The sequence below is a fragment of the Rhipicephalus microplus genome, chromosome 5 (genome assembly GCF_043290135.1).
Source record: "Rhipicephalus microplus isolate Deutch F79 chromosome 5, USDA_Rmic, whole genome shotgun sequence".
Classification (NCBI taxonomy): domain Eukaryota; kingdom Metazoa; phylum Arthropoda; class Arachnida; order Ixodida; family Ixodidae; genus Rhipicephalus; species Rhipicephalus microplus.
The window spans coordinates 125,440,307-125,460,309 of record NC_134704.1 but is presented as its reverse complement, the minus strand read 5'-3'; the positions used below and the strand labels follow the sequence as shown (position 1 = coordinate 125,460,309).

The window sequence follows — 20,003 nt, the reverse complement described above, 5'->3', positions numbered from 1 at the left end:
GTGTTTTCTTTAAATAATATTGAATTGAATTTGAATAGTATATATATCACATATTAAAAAAAAATAACCATACCGCATTTACTCGATTCTACCGCGCCCTCAATTGTAACGCGCACCCGGTTTCCACGACGAAAAAAAAAAAAAAAGTAAGACATCGATTGCAACGCGCACCCATTTTTCTCATTGGCCCGCACGACCACACCACTCGGGAAAACGACTCCTTTCGGGAGCGTCTTCCATTTAAATATGAGGTACGGGGGAAGCTTGTGCCTATCTGACGTGCAACGGAGCATTGCCGTCACTCTAGTTTTACCGTGGCCCAATGTCAGCACGCGAACTTGCTTCGCCCCCTTCTTCTCGCCAGTTGTGGTGCCAGGCATGTCGAAGTAAAGAGGCGTCTGATCGGCATTCCCGATTTGCCCAAGCAGGTAGCCGCTGTTGTGCCGCAAGTTTAGGACGAACCTCTGAAAACTGTGAAGCTTTTCCTCGTACTCCTCTGGCAACTTTTGGCATATGCCCATTCGCCTTCCGAGGGAAAAGCCTTTCCTCTTCATAAAGTTAGTTAGCCAGCACCTGCTCGCTTTAAACTGGCTTGGCATTAGCCCTTTTTTATGGCTAACTGCATAGCCTGCACTTGGAGCAGTTCTGTCGTCACGGGCCACTGTGCCGCTCACTGCTCAATCTCATACTCGCCGAGCAGCTCTTCAATTTGCAGAAACCGACCCTGCTGTGGTCCACTGAAGCCTTTGTGTGAATCTTTGCTGTCGACAATATTCTGCTTTTGTTTCTGCCAGTCCCACGCACACATTTCGGGAACGACCGCGATGCGGCCCAATTTACGTGCGTTTCGGCACACGCGATGACTTTTCTTTTAAAAGCGGCATCGTGGTACACTCGTCGAGTTTTTGGAGTCGGCCCTTCCATGCCGTCAATGCTAATGCACTACCAGATGACGAACTCCTCAGCACACGTACGAAGTGCCGCACATGGGAAACACATAGGTAGAAATGGCCGACACGCCATGTTGACGCACATAGGGGGCGGCCATTTCGGAAATGCCGATGGGAATAGAATGACCGTATTCATTTTTTTTTCGTACTCGATTCTAACGCACATGCGATTTATGAACTCTCTTAACCGGAAAAAAGGTGCGCGTTAGATTCGAGTAATTACAGTATTTGTTGTGACCCAGCTAACCTCCACAATATGTTTTTTTTTTAATTGAAACAAGGTATGTGCAAATGTCATTCTTTTTAGTTCAAAGGAACCGGATGCAACTTTGAATAGTAGGATGATTTGGCTTTCAGTAGAATACAAGTGGTGACCTGTGCAATACGTTGCATTTTAAAATTTTTTATCTTTGGAGCATATAAGCTAGTATAACAAGCTTTTAAACTTAGAAAATGATCAATAAATGTGAAGGTAATGGTATGTTCATTTATTCTCGAAGTGATGCTTCATGGCAGTGCGGATTTTCTCTGTGTAGGTGTATTCGCGGTGCAGCACTTGTAGATTGCAGCGAAACCTTTAACCACCTTTACATGTAACCACCTTTACATGTAAACACCTTTGCATGTAACCACCTTTACAGGGTGTTTACATGCAAACTAACCTACACTTAATCATTCGAAATTTTCCGTAATTTAAATTTGTTTCGAGGCGAATTCAAGTACATACTGCACTGTTGGTTTTGAGTATTTGAATTGCCTGCATATTTGCACAAGCCTATTGACATTACAACATTAGCCTGATGCTGAGATTTCCCTTGTTTGTTCTGCCCGTCAGTCATAAAAGTCAGTCACAAAACAGGGACTGGAATTCATTTACACTTCATGGATTTTTGCAGGTTGTTGGGCTTCATCACAATTAACCCTGGCGAAGGCCCGCCCACCTACAGGTGCCACGTCTTTGAAGTGAACACAAGTGCTGAAGAGGTGAGTGCTGGTGCCAACTACACTTTGCAGTAAACAGCATGGAAAGTTGGGCTAGCTGGTAAGAGTTCATTTTATTCAAACTGCTTGGTGGGACGAGACACGGAGAGGGAAGCGATACAAACAAGACAAATAAAACCAGCTGTTAGTCTGCGCTTGTTTTTCTCGCTTCTTTTTTGTGTCTTGCTCCTCCGCATAGTTTGACCAAAATGAACTCTTTGTAGTGTTCAGTGGTTTCCGTCATTGCTGTGTTAGTCTCACATTTTTCTCAGTCTCTGTGTGCCTAGGAATTTATTCCAGGGGACTGTGGCTTGCTGTAAATGGCTTTCGACATTAGAAAATTGTCATTGTCTAGCAATACCGCTTGACTGTGGCACCTCCTCCTTCATACTCAAACTACAGTTCTTGATACAAGGAATCTCAAGGAACCGCTAAAATATATATTTTTATTTTAAAATATATATTTTTATTTTTTTATTTTATTCATTTACAGGGCTTCAAAATGAAGCCATAAGCAGGAGTGGGTAGCGTATAAATATAGCACACTGAGCATTTTCACAGTATATTCGCACAGAAAATGCCGCAAACACAGTTTCGAACGCAGTAAAAAAAGAAAAATATACAGTGCATGGCATGCAATTGCTCACAGCATACCACCTACATAAATGCATACTAACATCACATGTGTACTAACAATGCATGAAAGCAAGCAAAAAAGAATTGTGACGTCACAAAACAAAGAGTAAAAATATGGCTGGTAGACATGTCATAAGTTCTATAGCTCCGCTAAGAATGATGCCACTGTCACTGCCTGCACAACCCCACCAGGGAAGCGACTCCGCTCGCGTACAGTTCGTGGGAAAAAAGAGCCCATGTACGAGTTGGTTCTCCAAGAAAATTCCAGTAATTTTTTTTAATGATCTGCCTGCGTGGGTCGTCGCATGACTTTTTCAATAATACGCACTTGAATCAATGCCAAGCTTATCGTGATAGAGCGGGTACGTATATTTTAATCTTTCGTGATATCGCTGCAGATGTAAGGCTTCCAAGTTGGTTGTCTGAAGCTAATCACTGGCTGACGTAAAGTGTTTGTACGAGCGAAAAATAAATCGAGCAAATTTTATTTGTAGGTTTTCTAGTGTATTACTATTTTCCTTTGTGCATGGGTCCCAGACCACGCAGGTATATTCCAAAAGGAGATGAATGTAGATTATTTTGAAAAGTTATTCTAGTGCAAGTACTAAAAATTTGTGCAAAAATTGTAAACACAGACATGTGAGTCACCTACCTGTGCTGTGTATACATATGTGACCTTGCTATGCTCAATAAGCATGGAAAACAAACACAAAACAATACGATTTACCGCATTAGTGATCTATCTTGATGTGCACAACTCGACTGCTGAAAGACGAACTCTCAAGCATGCGAATCCTTCTTACACACTGCGAAGCATCAGGGTAAATTCTTCACGCTGGTTCACGCGCTGTTTCGACACTGTTTTCTCTCTCGTCACTATTTCCTTATCATGACAAATGGTATGTGTGGTATCGGGGTTTCGGTCCCGGTTTTAAAACCAGTTGGCTAGCCCCTAGGGGTTGTACATATCTATATGTTAGCATGCTTGTGTACATACATAAAAGGAGTTCCTGCTTGGCTACCGGCTGCTGCGTACTTCTTGTCGGCCGGCACTCCAGCGCCGTGCCCTGTGCTCTCCGTGCGGCGCGTCCGCCGCACAATACTACACTTTGGCGATGACGTTCTTAAATCCACGTGCAGCAGGCGTCAAGGTGCGCTTCCAGCCTTCTTCCTCGTGCTGTCGACTCAGCATCCGTGTAAGTTACCCCACTGATGCGGTATTTCCTGAAAATTACCTGCTTGTGACACACTGAGACCATACTTGCATTGCTCCGCATCTATCCTGCTGAATAGTGAGCCATTCTTCGTTCTACTTTCTTCTGCTGTGCGGCTCACATTCATGATGCTACCTAAGGATATTTCGGCAGATTGACGGGACTGCGGACTTTTACGCGTGGGGCGGCTCTACATTTATTTCCGCATCTGATCTGTCTCGGCAGCAGCATGTTCCCCGCAATTCCACCACCTCTGTTCCTGCAATGCCCTGGTGTGCCTCCGACTTGGAAGACTTGGCGTCTGTGGAAAACTTGGCGTCGCGTCGTGCAAGCGTACGTTGACGCAGCGGCCTCGTACGCTACGCCAGACGCGAAAAAGGCGTCGCTGCTCAACGCGCTTGGAGTGGATGGACTACAAGCCTACTACAGGGCTGCTGACGAGCAGACGCTGCTTAACGGCGTCCAGGCTTCAGGAGATGGCGCAACATGCGACACGCACTAGCAGACCTTGGCTGTTCTGGACGCATACTTCGCGCCGCCTGAAGACGCTTTCTGCGTACAGGCTCGATTCCGGCGAAGAGGTCAAGAAGCGAACGAGACTCCCATTTAATTCATTCTAGCGCTGCGGTGGTTGGCGAACAACTGCAATTTCAGAACCACAGCAGAGAAAATGGTACAGGATGAGATTTTGCACGGCCTGCGTGACCCCGACCTGCTTAGCTCATTCGTTCATCGTTCAAATGGGGGACACTTTCCCAGTCCAGGCAGGGTTAACACATGTCAGGGAAAGGAGCGTGTCGACTGTACGTTGCAGCAGCTGGCTGCTGTGCAGGCAGACTGGATTACGCAACGCGAGCATCAATGCTGCAGCGTTCCTCCTCCTCGCCCTATGCTGCTACAACGTTATGCTACCAACCCTGCTGTGCCATCGGCCCCCTGAGATCTGCGGAAATTTCGCAAATTCTACCAGGCCATACTTCATCTTCACATGCAGTGACGATCCCTGCTCGCACTGAGAGCGTGCTCGCTTGTGCTGCATCTGTCAACGTCGACAGCTGGCCGTGCTCCTGAGGCGCCTGCTCCGGCCTTGTGTCCTGCAGTTGAGCATACCCTGGCTACACACGTTTCGACTGGGAGTGCTGGTGTGAGGGTGGCTGTCTCGGTCGGGTCTGCTGATGCTGACCATACTTTACCTGCATCAGCTGTCCATCCTTCCATTGTGCCTGCTGCTCCCGTCTTGCCTGCTGCTGCTTTCTTCGGCTGGCAGTGGTCTTCAGGTGCTGTTTCAGTTCTCGGTCCGCCGGAGATGCATCCACCGAGCGTGCCGGCCGGAATTCTGGAGGCGGTCACTGTTCTGCTTACGGTGGAGGTGCTTCCGCCGGTCACGTCTGCGCCGGCCGTGCCCGTTTTGGTTCTCTTCAAGGTGCCTGCATTCTTGGCGCCAAGCCATGCCCCATCGGAGCTTCATGGCATGCTTGTTCGTACCCCTACTGTGCCAGAAGTACACTGGAAGGACAGCACATGGGCCAATTCTTACGTACCACCGGACTGCTTTGGTCGGCGACAGTGCCTGTCGTGGAAATGGCATCACTACAGGCGTCGACGCCGTAGACTAAAACACGACAATGACTATGCAGACATCCTCTCTCAGGGAAGGGGATGACGTGGTGGCGATTTAGCAATGTGCCTTGCTGTTGTATTGTTGGTCTGCATGTTGTACATGTTTTAATTCTTCATAATTCGTTGTGCTACGTCCACTGCATTACATTATGCACTGTGTTACGTGTACAATTAATTGTCAGGGTGCTTTACTTCTTGTTTTAGTGTGCATGCTGTACATTTTCATTCTATGATTGTTTTGCATCCTGTTAAGTGGTACGACCCCGTATTCTCTTCATTTAAAGGGTGGGATGATGTGGTATCGGGGTTCTGGTTCCGGTTTTGGAACCGGTTGGCTGGCCCCTAGAGGTGGTTGTTCATATTGTGAGCGCGACAAGCGAATGACTCTTCATTCTCTTTAGATATCATCATCACCTATACATCTTCATCATCTGTAAATATCATCACCAGTGTGATTTAGCTCGAGCCTGGCTGAATAAACCGGTTCCCCACAAGTGGTGGAGGTGCTTTTCGTTCCCTCAAGTCCTCTCGCCAGTTCTCGCTGGAGCTCCGCTCGGGTCGTCGCATACAACCCCCAGCCATGGCGGCCCAAGAAAACCCTGGCCCATCCAACGCCACTGTCCTACTGCAGCCATTGCCACCCGCTTCGCCCAACAACATTCGCCTGCGAGATCCGCGTGTGTTTTCCGGTCTCCGAGGCGATGATGTCGAAGACTGGATTAAGAACTACGACCTTGTCAGCGATTTGAACAGGTGGGACAATCTACAGAAGTTGCGCAGCGTCCTATTTTACTTGTCCGATGTTGCGATAACTTGGTTCTGGAACCACCACCCGGATCTTCCCGACTGGGACACTTTCGGGCTGCAACTTCGTCAACTATTTGGTGCCCCTACAGTTCGCACTGAGGCAGCAAAAGAAGCTTGCTGAATGCACGCAGCTGCCGGATGAATCTTACACCTCTTATATTCAAGATGTCTTTGCACTATGCAAGTGCGTTAACACCGGCATGTCTTAGAACGACCAAATACGCCACATTATTAAAGGCATTAACACCGTCGCCTTTAACGCCCTCGCCACGCAAAATCCTGCCACCACCCAGGACGTGATAACCATCTGTCAGCGACTTGATGAGCTTCAGTCTCTTCACCTCTGCTATGATGCCACCGACATTCGTTTGCCTGCACCCCTCGACTTGCGTGCGCTTATTCGATACATCGTTCGTGAAGAGCTTCACGGGCGCTGCTCTTCCTGCACTGCGGAAGTTACTCTCCCTTCTGAAAAAAGCTTGCGAGGCCTGAGTAAACAAGAGATCGTGTCCGCATCGCGTCCGACGTGTTCCAACGGTCCCTGCGCGCGCCAGACACGCACGTACGCCGAAGTTGCCGCGCTCTCTGCCGCACCCACTGTTTTTGTGCCTACACCAGCAGACCATATGCCTGTGGCTTCGTTGTTACCGCCAGTGCGTGCACCGCCTTACTACGCACCTCAGTGCCCACCTCAATCAATCTGTTACTCCTGCGGCTATCGAGGACATATCGGTCTGTTTGGTCGAAGGCGCCAACATGACAAGCAACGCGGCTACGCTCTTGAAGAACATCGAAGCTTCTGTCCGACCATGAACTAACTACAACCACCCTCCCGATCGTACTATTACCGTTAACCGTCTCGTACCTACCATACTGACATGCCTGAGAATTCCCGTACGTCTCGCCGCAGGTCGCCGTTCAGTGTCGCCTCCGCGGCCCGCCTCCCATTCCACGAACGCCCACGCGGAAAACTCCCCAATGCAGCTTTAGGAGGGGATACTGCATCCACCGCACAGCTAACAATTCCTCCAGAGTGGCCATCGAATTTGATAGTAGTGTTTGTAGAAGGTGTACGCGTTGAGGCTTTTGTAGACACTGGCGCTGCCGTTTCGATTATTCGTGCTGATTTTTGTTCCCGCCTTCAAAAAGTCACCACGCCTTATGGCGGCTCACCTCTCCGTGCAGCAACCAACGCTCTCATTCGTCCACTTGTATAGTGTACCGTTCATGTCTGCATCGAAGGCATTCGTCATCACATCGTTTTCGCGGTATTTCGTGAGTGCACCCACGCTGTCATTCTGGGGTAGGATTTCTTGTCTTCTGCATCCGCTTTTATATCTTGTCATCAGCGCCTCCTGCATCTAAATGCTACTGACTCTTCTCCGCTTAAACACGTTGAACGCATCCGCCTTGTCACCACGTCAGATTATGTACTTCGGCCATACATCGAAGAAATTATAAGTGTTCATTGCACCGACATTGTGGATGTTGATGTACTAATTCTCCCTTACGGCCATACCCTACATAGGGGCATTGTGATCACACCAGGGCTTATTCGCTTCTTCGATGGGTCTACCTACCTAACCGCCATAAATAAAACACCCAAGTGTGTACTGCTCCCCTGTGGCTCAACAGTATCTTGCGCAGTCGACATTGAGCCTGTTGCGATTGTTACTCTTCCGAACAACAACCACAACGATGTCCCAAAGTCACAATCACTGCCATTCAATGCCTCTTCCACACCTGTGTCGGCAACCATAAGCATTGACTTAACACCTGATCAAACTGAAGATTTGCTCGCCCTGTTGAATAGACACCGTTCTCTATTTGACGTGAACTCGCCCACCCTCGGTATGACTACCACCGGTACTCACAGCATTCAGACTGACGGCTCTCGTATTGTACATCGGCGTCCATATCGCGTGTCTCAGGCAGAACGCATGATCATCGAGGAAAACGTCGCAGACATGCTACGACGCAACATCATACGTCTTTTCTCGAGTCCCTGGTCATCCCCAGATGTTCTTGTTCAAAAGAAAGATGGGACAGTGCGTTTCTGCGTCAATTACCGTGCACTAAACAAAATAAATCGCGAGGTTTATCCTCTCCCTCGGATTGACGATGCACTGGAATAATTACAGGGTGCAGAGTATTTTTCTAGCCTCGACCTTAGGTCAGGCTACTGGCAGATACCAATGTTGGAGTCTGATAAAGAGAACACCGTCTTTTCAACGCCAGATGGGTTGTACGAGATTAATGTGATGTCTTTTGTGCTCTCTAATGCGCCCGCCACCTTCGAACGCATGATAGACAGCGTATTGCGTGGTTTGAAATGGAAAACGTGTCTGTGCTATCTCGATGACATAGTAGTGTTTTCATCCACGTTCTCACAGCATCTACAACATCTTGACAAAGTCTTCACATGCCTTGCAAAAGCCGGTCTACAGCTTAACACCAAGAAATGTACCTTTGCTAGCAAGGCAATGAAGGTTCTTGGCCACCTCGTTAGCAAAGAAGGAATTCGGCCGGACCCCGAGAAGCTTGCCGCCGTCCTCGATTTTCTTCGTCCACTACGTCAAAAGGACCTGCGCAGCTTTCTTGGGTTATCTTCTTACTTCCGGCGCTTCATACGTGGCTTCGCGGAACTTGCGTCTCCGCTCCATCAACTCCTCGCAAGGAACGTCTCCTTCATTTAGTCCGAAGACTGCGAAAGCGCTTTCATGGCATTGAAGCAAGCCCTCACGTCGGATCCGGTACTGTGCCACTTCGATTCCACCGCACCCACCATCCTTCACACCGCCGCAAGTAGTCATGGTCTAGGGGCGGTACTTTCGCAGCGTGACAAAAACTCACGCGAACGCGTCGTTGCTTACGCAAGTCGTGCTCTTACCGCTCCAGAAAAGAACTACACTATCACCGAGCAGGAGTGCCTTGCTGTTGTTTGGGCAGTGCAAAGATTCCGACCATATCTTCATGGCCGTCATTTTACCGTCGTTACCGACCGTAACGCCCAATGCTGGCTTTCATCACTGAAAAACTCACCGGGTCGCCTCGGTCGCTGGGCGCTTTGCTTGCAGGAGTATGATTTCGATGTCGCCTACAGATCTGGGAAGAAGCATCAAGATGCTGATGCTCTACCGCACTGTCCTTTGCCCAGTGGAAGCCACTCACCTTCGATACTCCAAAACGACAGCACCTCTCCAATCGCAGCGCTAAGTTCATCACCTGCCACCCTATCCGTCCTTGTTTCACAACAACGTGTCGACCCATACTGTCGCACCATTGTTGATCGCTTGACCGGCTCTACTACTCCTCCAAGCGCCAGACTCCGTCGACAACTTAAACAATTTAAGCTTGTCGGTGGTGCTTTATACCGCTACATTTACCACATCGATGGCAACAAGTGGGTACCCGTCATCCCACATTCTCTGCAACGTGAAGTTCTGGAAGCCTTTCATGATGATCCAACCGCCGCTGATCTAGGCTATCACAAGACTTATGACAAAGTACAAAGTCGTTGTTTTTGGCCTGGCCTCTCTTCAGGCGTCGCTAAGTAGATTAACTCATGTGTCCATTGCCAACGGCGAAAACGACCGACAACTGATCCGGCTGGCTTAATGCAACCTCTTACTTGTCTCGCCTCGTCTTTTGAAGTCGTTGGAATCGACTTGTATGGCCCTCTTCCTATATCATCCTATGGGAATCGCTGGATTGTCACGGCCATCGACCACCTCACCCGCTACGCAGAAACAGCTTCTATACCACCTGGGACTGCCACTGAGATCGCCGATTTCTTTCTTTGCCACATCTTTTTGCGTCATGGAGCTCCACGCATTCTCCTGAGTGATTGCGGCAAAGTCTTTCTCTCTTCCAATGTTCGGCAAGTTTTGCATGCCTCGAACACTGCTCACAAGACCACTTCTAGCTACCACCCGCAGACCAACGGATTGACTGAACGGTTTCATCGGACCCTATCGGACATGATCGCCATGTACATTCACCCCAACCACACGAACTGGGATGCAATTCTACACTTCCTGACATTCGCCTATAATACGGCTGCTCGACACACTACCGGCTTTTCTCCATTTTTTCTCGTTCATGATCGCTCGCCGAGTTTCGCTCTGGATGTCTCTTTCCTTTCGGCCCCTGCACCCTCGACGGCTCCTTTCTCTGAAGAATTTTTATCTCGTCTCGCACATTGCCGTCACCAGGCCCGTGTTAACACCGGCCTCTCTCATGACACTCGAAAATCTCGCTACGACTCGTCTCGCCGTGTTGCGAGTTTTTCCCCTGGTGACGAAGTTCTTCTATGGACTCCACTGCGCGTCCCCGGCTTATGCGACAAATTCATCAGTAGCTTCATTGAGCCGTACACGGTGGTCGAACAGACATCTCCTGTCAATTACCGCGTTTCTCCTCTTAGCGCTAATCCTGATCATCGTCGCAGAGGAACAGAGATAGTGCACGTATCTCGTTTAAAGCCTTATGCGCGACGCATTTCATAATACTGTCAAGCGACCAGGCGGCCGCTTTCACCGCGCGGGGGAATTAGTGTGAGCGCGACAAGCGAATGACCCTTCATTCTCTTTCGATATCATCATCACCTGTACATCTTCATCATCTGTAAATATCATCACTAGTGTGATGCAGCTTGAGCCTGGCTGAATAAACCGGTTCCTCACAATATCTATATATTAGCATGCTTGTGTACATAAAGGGAGTTCCTGTTTGGCTACCGACAGCTGCGCACTTCTTGTTGGCCAGCGCTTCAGCGTCGTGCCCTGTGTTCTTCGTGCAGTGTGTCCACCGCACGATACTACAGTATGGGTCTTGTCGGTCGTCGGCTAAGTTCACATCATTTATAAGGGTATATCACTCCACGACAAGGGCACAAAAAAAAAAAAAAAAAGACGCACACACACACAGCGCTAACTTATAAATGAGGAACCTTAACTAACTAGCCCGGCAACGTGCCTTAGCGAATAAGCTCACATGCATGATTCGTCGTCGCACTCTGCGTAGTATTCGAGCTTTAGTGAAGCATGCATGGGTAATCATCAGCAACTTCATTCCACAGGTCACTCGCGTCGCATTTTCAATTATCGTAGCATTCCCTTTGTGCTGCTTCCGGAGTTCATCTTCAACACTCAACTGCCAACCAAAATGCTTGCAAATAGCTGTGTATCAAGCGCACAGGTCAGGCTGTTTGACGAAAACAAAGGCAACAGAGGAAGGCCAGCAAAGCCCGACACGAAAAACAAGTGCCAGGTGATGCTGACGGCGATAGGGCTATCGTACATCTGAATGAGGCAGGCATCCAGAGAAATGCGTGGGCATTATGATGATGATGATAGTGTTATTTATGGCACTGGACAATATTTTTAGTGCCGCGAGTAACTTTTTAAAATCGCATTTATGATTTTGAAGTGTTGGGGAATAAATGGGGGATGAAATTTGATACATCGTTCTAAAACATTCGGTATTCTGAAATTCGTAGTAGTGAAATATTTTCACATTAAACCAAACGATATTTGGAGGGGGATATTCAAAAATTTTGTTAGTCGGAAAAAATCGATACACTGCGGTTCGCTATAATGAGATTTGACTGTACAATGTTTTAATTAGTTTTTTTATGATTTTATAAAGGACTAAAGTCTAGAATAAATGTGTTTTTGTTAATGGGATGGCCTGAAAGCCTGAGGGAGAGATGGAGGAGAAAAAAATTTTCGTACTTGTCTCTCTGTAGCAGAGAAGGAGGCAAGTGTGTGATAAGATAACTAAAGTAATCAATTTTGTATTTGTAATGAACAGCTCTTAGCATCTTGCACAAGACTTCATTACTTCACTTTCCAACTGCAACATTAAGGTCTTAGTGTTAGGAACCTTGATATGTGGGGAAAGCGCAGTAAAAATTTCAAGCTGACCATCTACACTAGTGGGGTCACCTATTGTAAAAATTAAATGTTTTTTTCAGGATTTGAGCGTGGAGCTTTTTGAACAGAAGCTTATTACCATAACTGTTGCATCATATATGCGGAAAAGCTTGCTAGCTGAAATGCTTTGTGCATTTTCATATCATCACCAACACTTGGGCCCCATTAGCCTGAAGATGCATCTGTGTCTCATACTGCAAAGATTTGCATAATGTCTCGTAGGTCGATGACACAGCCAATGTACTGCACATTACCAATTCAGCTTTATGCTTAGGTTTTTCTGGCTACTTCAATAATGGAGAATTCCTAATATATATATATATATTTTTTTTTTCAGATTTAAGTTGGTAGGTCTACATGTGTGGCAGTGTGCTAGATATGTAATTACAGTAAAGCCTTGTTAACTCGAACTCACATATCTTCAAATCTCGGTCAAGTCGAAACTTTCTTTCATTGTGCATTAACGTCCTGTAGGTGCTAAGTTTTTGCCCCCTTTTATCTCTAAACATTTTTCAGAGGGGATCTCGGATATCTCGATATTTTGACAGGGAGAGTGGGAAGCAACGACAGCTCCTTGCAAACGCTTATCTTTTACTATATGGATCTTATCTCTATATGTGTCTTATATCTCTTACTATATGTGTGCTGGTGAAAGGCAAATTACAAACTTCCGCCGACGCAGAGGTTTCCGGTCCGCTTGCCGAGCAAACTGGCGGAACGATCACGTTCGTGCGCATGCACGCCACATGAACAGTGGAGCGGCATGCACAGCGTGCACCATCATGTGATGTGTTGAGCAACATCAGAACACCTTTCTCAGACCAAATACAAACGCCAAGCGGGGAGCATCACTCAGTGTTTCCTTCTGCAGCGATAGAATTTTTTCCGGATGATTCTTTCGCCTTTACCCCGACAGCTCTCCTTTGTAGTGGAGCTCTTGCTAGCAGCACTGGCTTTTTTTTTTATGCTGACCTGGCTGAACATTTTCGGTGGTTTTGCTCAACTTGAAATACTGCTTATCTCGAAAATTTTTTCTGGATTTCACGACTTCAAGTTAATCAGGGGTTACTGCATTTTTTATTTTATCTCCTTTCAGGTGTGTACTGCCCTCTCCGTAGCTGCCAACATTGCCCTCAAGGCCCTCATGGTAAGAAAATATCTATCTGCATGAAGCCATTGCTTGCCATTGCAGCTCCATAGCTATGGCATTTTGTTGCTGAGCTCTCGCTTGAAGGATTGACGAAAGAGGCCAGATGTCCAAGAAGACAAATATGACAAGACAAAATCAAAGGTCACAACTTTCGGTTGCTTTATAGAAGTAAAAAGAAAGTAAACCTTTAAAAGCACTTTTTTCAATACTGTTTTTTTTTTACATTATGCTCATCTCGTTCAGGGGGCTACATTGTCATACGTCTTTTTTCTCGTTTGAGCATTTTTTTAGGACTTTTTGTTGTGCTAGTGAGCTGATTGCAGTTTCGCTGGAGAAAACGTAAACTACAAATTTTAGTGGTTCAGCATGCATGTGAATGTGCATGTAATATTTACCATCTTTTTGCTTCATCTTATCATTTCGTAAAGAAATATTTTGTCTCGCAAGAAGAAATTGCGCTATTGCCTTAATGTTTTTGTGGAAGCTTCGTGGGGTCATTCTTAGCCTCTATGTCAATTTTCATCAAGATCAAACTATAAATAAGGAAGTTAGGGACGAAAGGCTAGTGCAGTATAATCTGATTACATCAGACCCCCGTAGTGAAGAGGATTTTGGTCTGTTGTAAAAGGAGTATGTAAAATCCAAGTACTGTTGCAACATACTTTTGTGAAAACACTAAATGTGTCTGTTATAACCGGAAAATGTTACGAGTAAAAGTGCTCTAAAAAGTTTTTTGCACCTTCTGAGGTGATGAAAATCATCATGGAAGTAACAAAAAAAAAAACGGCATTTTTCAAAAATTTATAGCTTTGCAACGGCACAAGTGCCCACCAACATTTTAGGCTCGCCGTAAAAGTATTTTCTTAAAAGCATTCCGTGTTCAAAAAGCAGATGTTTAAAATTAATTTGTAGTATTTCGATTGTCTGATTTTTTTCGTATTGCTCCAGTACGCTTCGCTAGTCCGATGCTCGTTTCGGATACGCCTTCGGGATAACGTCGTCTGCTTATTGTGCGTCTCGAGGTCATGGCTGTCTAAAATCGCACTATTTAGTGACACTTTGGCGCTCGTTCTGTGTTCACGGGTTGTTAAGACAGGTGCTAGCAGAAGTTAGTCTCCAGATTACGATCGCGCACTGTACTCGTCGGGAACATCGCACGCCCGCATCTTAAACCGATTGTCATAGCGTCGACTCCTTGACAAGAAGGTTCTGCTTATCAGTGCTTCGAACCTTGCGAGGAAGACCACCGCGGGACAGATTATTGTACTCGCAATCAAGCGTGGTGTACTTTGAAACATCGGGCATCACGGCCATGCACATCGCAGCCGCCCCTTCTTCTCGAGTTCGTGTCTAGTCCTAATCAATCTGCCCCGAACTTGACGGGCAAGGCCGTCACGCTGGCGAATATGTGAAAGCGAAGAAGCCATAATGTGTTTCGTCACAAGCAACAAATCATATCAGCCGCTGGCTCCTTAGAACCGCTAATTTTACGTATCGGTAGCAGATTCCAGCCAATCTCGCCACACACCAACAGCTCGGCACAACAATGGCAGCGGCCAGCCATTTCGCGGGTCAGCGACCCCGCACGCAAAATCAATTACGCTGCACGCCAGTTTTCGGTGCCATAGCTAAGCATAACTTATCTCTAACAGACTGTAGATATGCGACCTTCGTTTTGGAATTGGTATGTCAATATCTGCGGCCCTATTCCTGTCCCAAAAGTATGCCAAGCGATGTTTGAAGCCACAAGGTATTGAATTTGGGATGTCCGCGGTAGAAAAGTCTACTGTAAAGGAATCCTGACCACCTTGCTGGGCTCACATTTTAGTCAATTATATCCGAATGTCCATTATACCAGAATCTGTTGCAAACGAAGCTCAATCAATGAAACAAATAGGGAGGCCGGCATAACACCCCAAATTAGTATGTAGTAACTGAACGTCTGTTGTAATTGGATCCGTTGTAACGAGGTTATACTGTACACTGTAAAAGAGCTGCAGAAATACAGAAAAAAAAGGCATCAAAAGCGCACCAAAGCAAGCTAAAATTCCCAAAACTCCCCACGTCACGAAGAACACCACGAACCATAATCCTGGTGTATTTTAAATAAGTAGAGGCAAGGTAAAACTTCTTGAGTCATTTTATCAACAGTCTTTTTGCAAGCCTGCCGAGTTTGCGCGGCTGGTTTCTTTTTAGCCGTTTGGCATATTTTGACCATTATTTTTGTCATGATTCTTAGACACAATGTATGTCGTGATATTCTTTCTTTCTTAGTTTGACTTTCCATAATTTTATAATGTGACAAGTTCATCCCTGTAATGTGTGAAATGAAAAGGTAGCAAAAAAGGTTTGATTTAGAATTTCGGGGTTGAAATATATATATATATATATATATATATATATATATATATAAAAACAAATAAGTGAAGCAAAAATGTTATGTACTCAGCGAACATTCAGCTGAGCACCAAATATTCACTTAGCCTTCTAGTGCATTTTTTAAACTTTGCATAAAGTGCTAAAGATCACAAAAAGAAAATATATCGTTTAATAATAAAAGGTTTTGAAGATATTGATACATAACAGCCTCTAAACACGGCTGCATGAAAGAGGAGGATGAAGTGAGTTGTCGTTTGATGCTGGACTGGCACCATCTTGCTCGTCGAGTTCTGTGCATCGTAAATAGATTATTATAGAAGTTACTCGTAACATTATTGGTGAAGGTGGACGACCCCCGTGCCTCGGTGGAAACGCGCAGCGGTCGCGCCATCGGCGACCTTTCGACTCGACTGCTGGTACTTCCTCCATGTTGCCCTCATCAGTCCAAGCCACCACCTACATCACACTCCCGCACCTCCGGGATCCCGGCACTTTCTTCGGTGATGGTATGATCGATCTTGACACTTGGCTAAACCGGTACGAGCGCGTCAGTGCTACTCAGAGCTGGGATCCCACACTCATGCTCGCCAACAGGCTTTTCTACCTGGACGGCACTCCCTGAACATGGTTTGTAAGCCACGAAGCCGACATAATGAGGTGGGATCTCTTCAAGGAAAAGATACGCAACCTGTTTGGCTATTTATCTGGTCGTCAGCTCGCTGCGAAGAAGACTCTTGCCACACGGGCCCAGTCTTCTACCGAATCCTACGCCTCCTACATTCTTGACGTCTTGGCCTTTTGTTCCAAGGCCGACCAGTGCATGCCGGAAGACGAAAAGGTTAACTACGTCTTCAAAGGCATTGCCAACGACGCTTTTAACCTGCTGGTTTTTAACAACGTCTCGAGCATCGACACCATCCTTAAAGACTGCCGACGTCTCAAACAAGCTAAAGCCTGCCGCATAGCCCAAAGCATCGTGCGCCTTCCGAACACAGTGGCCACTTCTTCGTGTGACGACGCCTTCCACCAGGCCCCTCGATGTGACAACCTCATACGCATCATTCATCGAGAGGTCGAGGCAGCACAAGCGGTAGCCACGCCATTACCGACGCCTGCGCCTTCCCAGACCACGATCTCTTCGATACAAGCCGTCGTTCGTCAAGAGCTATCGAATGTCGGCCTACATCCTTTTCCTGTCATATACTCTGCTGAGCCTTCTTATCGTCTCCCTTCTGCTCCTAGCATACAACGCAATCCGCCCGAATGGCGTACCCTTGATGACAGGCACATATGCTTTATTTGTCGACGCGTCGGTCATATCGCTCGTCACTGCCGCAGCCGCTGGGCTCCACCGTCCCATTATGCACCTCAGTTTCACGCCACTTCTGTCCACCAGTCGTCCCCATCACTTTCTCCATCAACGCCGACCACATTTTTTCGCTCCTGCGGCATCTCTGAGCAGACCTCGCTACGACCGGTCACCGTCGTCAGTCCCGGTCGACCCCACAATGCCGTGCTGCCTCCCCGACCTATTCGCAGCACCTCCGACCGGAAAACTAGGCCGTGCAGCTTCTGGAGGTGGAGCTGCATTGATGGCCTTCGTAAGAAATCCTCGCTTAACGTTAGCGACGAATCGGAACCTTTTGGACGTTACTGTCGACAGTGTTCGTGTCAGTGCATTGATAGATACTGGCGCGCATGTGTCTGTTATGAGTGCTAACCTTCGCCGCCGACTTAAAAAAGTTGTCATGCCCGCCCTCAACCGAGCTGTACGAGTCACCATTGGAGGAACTGCCGCGATTCTCGGCATGTGCTCTGCACGAGTGTCTATTGAGGAGAGAAGCACTGTCGTTCTTTTCGCCGTTATCGAACATTGCCCTCATGAACTCATTCTTGGTATAGATTTTCTAGCCACGCACTCTGCCCTCATAAATTGTTCAGCTGGCTCTCTCCATCTCGATTTACCTCTCTTTTCCGACCTGACCAGCCCACCGCAAACCAGCCTCTGCTGCATTGATTTCATGCACCTCCCACCTAACTCTGTCACACATGTCGACTTATCCTCCACACCACCAGTACCTGATGGTGATTACATGGTGGCCCCGATTCCTGCCGTGATGCTTACGCATGGGGTTGCTGTGCTGCATATTATTCTGATAATTACGAGAAACCGCGCCTTCCTTCCACTGGTCAACTTCTCACTCACCACCCAAGTTCTACCACAGGGTATCTCCCTGGCCAAAATTACCACTCTCCAAGATGACCATGTCGAGCCCTTCAGAGTGGACGATTGCTGCAGCTCAGTCAGTGGTTCCACTCCATCACGTTCTTGGGGCGCCGACATCGAGCGAGTGGTGTCATCAGACCTCACGTCTGAGCAAGCTGCAGCGCTTTGGCACGTTCTTGAGGGCTAGCGTAGCATTTTCGACTTTGCCAGCAACTCTTTAGGCCAAACGAACATTGTCACCCATCGCATAAATACTGGCCATGCAACTCCCATTCACCGACGCCCCTACCATGTGTCTGAGTCAGAGCGTGCAATATTACAACATGAAGTCGGCAAAATGCTTGCGAAAAACATTATTGAGCCTTCATGCAGCCCCTGGGCTTCTCCAGTCGTCCTTGTTAAAAAGAAAGATGGAACATGGTGCTTTTGTGTCGATTACCGTGACCTTAACAAAATTACCAAAAAAGACGTTTATCCTTTACCTCGCATCGACGACGCCCTCGACTGCCTGTACGGTGCCACTTATTTTTCAACTATTGACCTTCGGTCAGGGTACTGGCAGATAGCCGTCGACGAGATGGACCGCGAGAAGACCGCATTCATCACTCCTGATGGTCTTTATCAGTTTAAGGTGATGCCCTTTAGTCTCTGCGATGCACCAGCCACATTTGAAAGAATGATGGACTCATTGCTCCAAGGGTTGAAATGGTCCACCTGCTTGTGTTACCTTAATGATGTTAATGTCTTTTCGCCCACATTCGACTCTCACCTCGATCGTTTGTCAGCTATTCTGGACGTTTTTCGTCGAGCCGGACTCCAGCTTAACGCCTCCAAGTGCCACTTCGCTCGTCGTCAAATTCCCGTGCTCGGTCACCTTGTCGATGCCCAAGGCGTGCGTCCAGACCCAGAGAAAATTCGCGCAGTCACCAACTTTCTCGTTCCGAGGACCACAAAAAATGTCTGCAGTTTTGTGGGGTTGTGCTCATATTTCAGACGCTTTGTTAAGGACTTTGCAACCATTGCACGCCCCCTCACAGACCTCTTGAAGAAAGACCCCTCATTTATCTGGGGCCATGGCCAAGCGTCATCGTTTTCCCAACTTACGACACTGCTTACAACGCCACCAATCTTGGCTCATTTTGATCTATTAGCCCCAACCGAGGTTCACACGGACACCAGTGGACACGGCATAGGAGCTGTGCTATTGCAGCAACAACGGGGACACGACCGTGTTATAGCCTACGCAAGTCGACTGCTATCTCCAGCCGAGCGCAACTATTCCATCACGGAGCGCGAGTGAATCGCCCTTGTATGGACAGTCACCAAGTTTCGTCCATACCTGTACGGGCGCTTATTCCGTGTTGTCACGGATCATCACGCGCTTTGCTGGCTAGCCTCCCTGAAGGACCCCACGGGACGTCTTGTTCGTTGGGCCCTACGCCTTCAAGAATACACGTTCTCTGTAATGTATAAAACAGGGCGATTACATCAGAATGCGGATTGTTTATCCCGCTACCCTGTTGACGAAGCAACTGATACTGACGCTATCACGGATATTTTTTCCAACTCGCAGCTGTTGAACATTGGCGAAGAGCAACGTCGGGATGCTTCTTTACGAGCCATCATTGACAAACTAGAGTCAACGCCTCACGACCCGTCCCTGCGAATGTTTTTAGTGAAAGACGGTATCCTATATCACCGTAACCTTGATTTCTTCGGATCAGACTTACTTCCTGTCATCCCAGCGCACCTGCATTCCACTGTCCTGCATCAACTTCATGGCGTTCCCATGACGGGCCATCTGGGCGTTTCTCGCACATGCGATTGGGTACGACGTCGGTTTTTTTGGCCTGGACTTGCCCGCTCTGTTCGATGCTATGTCGCCGCTTATGAGCCCTGTCACCGTCGCAAAACGCCCTCTGCCCTCCTGGCCGGCTACCTTCAGCTGATCGACGTTCCCACTGAACCTTTCTTTCCAGTTGGTCTCGACCTGTTGGGCCCTTTTCGACTCTCCACAGCCGGAAATAAATGAATTGCTGTTGCCACAGACTATGCAGCACGGTACGCAATCACACGAGCCCTCCTGACCAGTTGCGCTACAGT

The 20,003-nt window shown here is 47.5% G+C and overlaps 1 protein-coding gene across 4 annotated transcripts in view; it reads left to right on the top strand.

The window, feature by feature from the left end:
- The window catches only part of LOC119174246 (DCC-interacting protein 13-alpha), a 79,778-nt gene that overhangs the window by 49,405 nt on the left and 10,370 nt on the right, over window positions 1-20,003 (top strand). For all 4 annotated transcript variants that reach the window (XM_037425076.2, XM_075895925.1, XM_037425078.2 and 1 more), the window contains exons 18-19: window positions 1,847-1,934; window positions 13,241-13,291. In XM_037425076.2, the coding sequence (XP_037280973.2) occupies window positions 1,847-1,934; window positions 13,241-13,291 (139 nt within the window). The remainder of the gene's footprint in view (window positions 1-1,846; window positions 1,935-13,240; window positions 13,292-20,003) is intronic.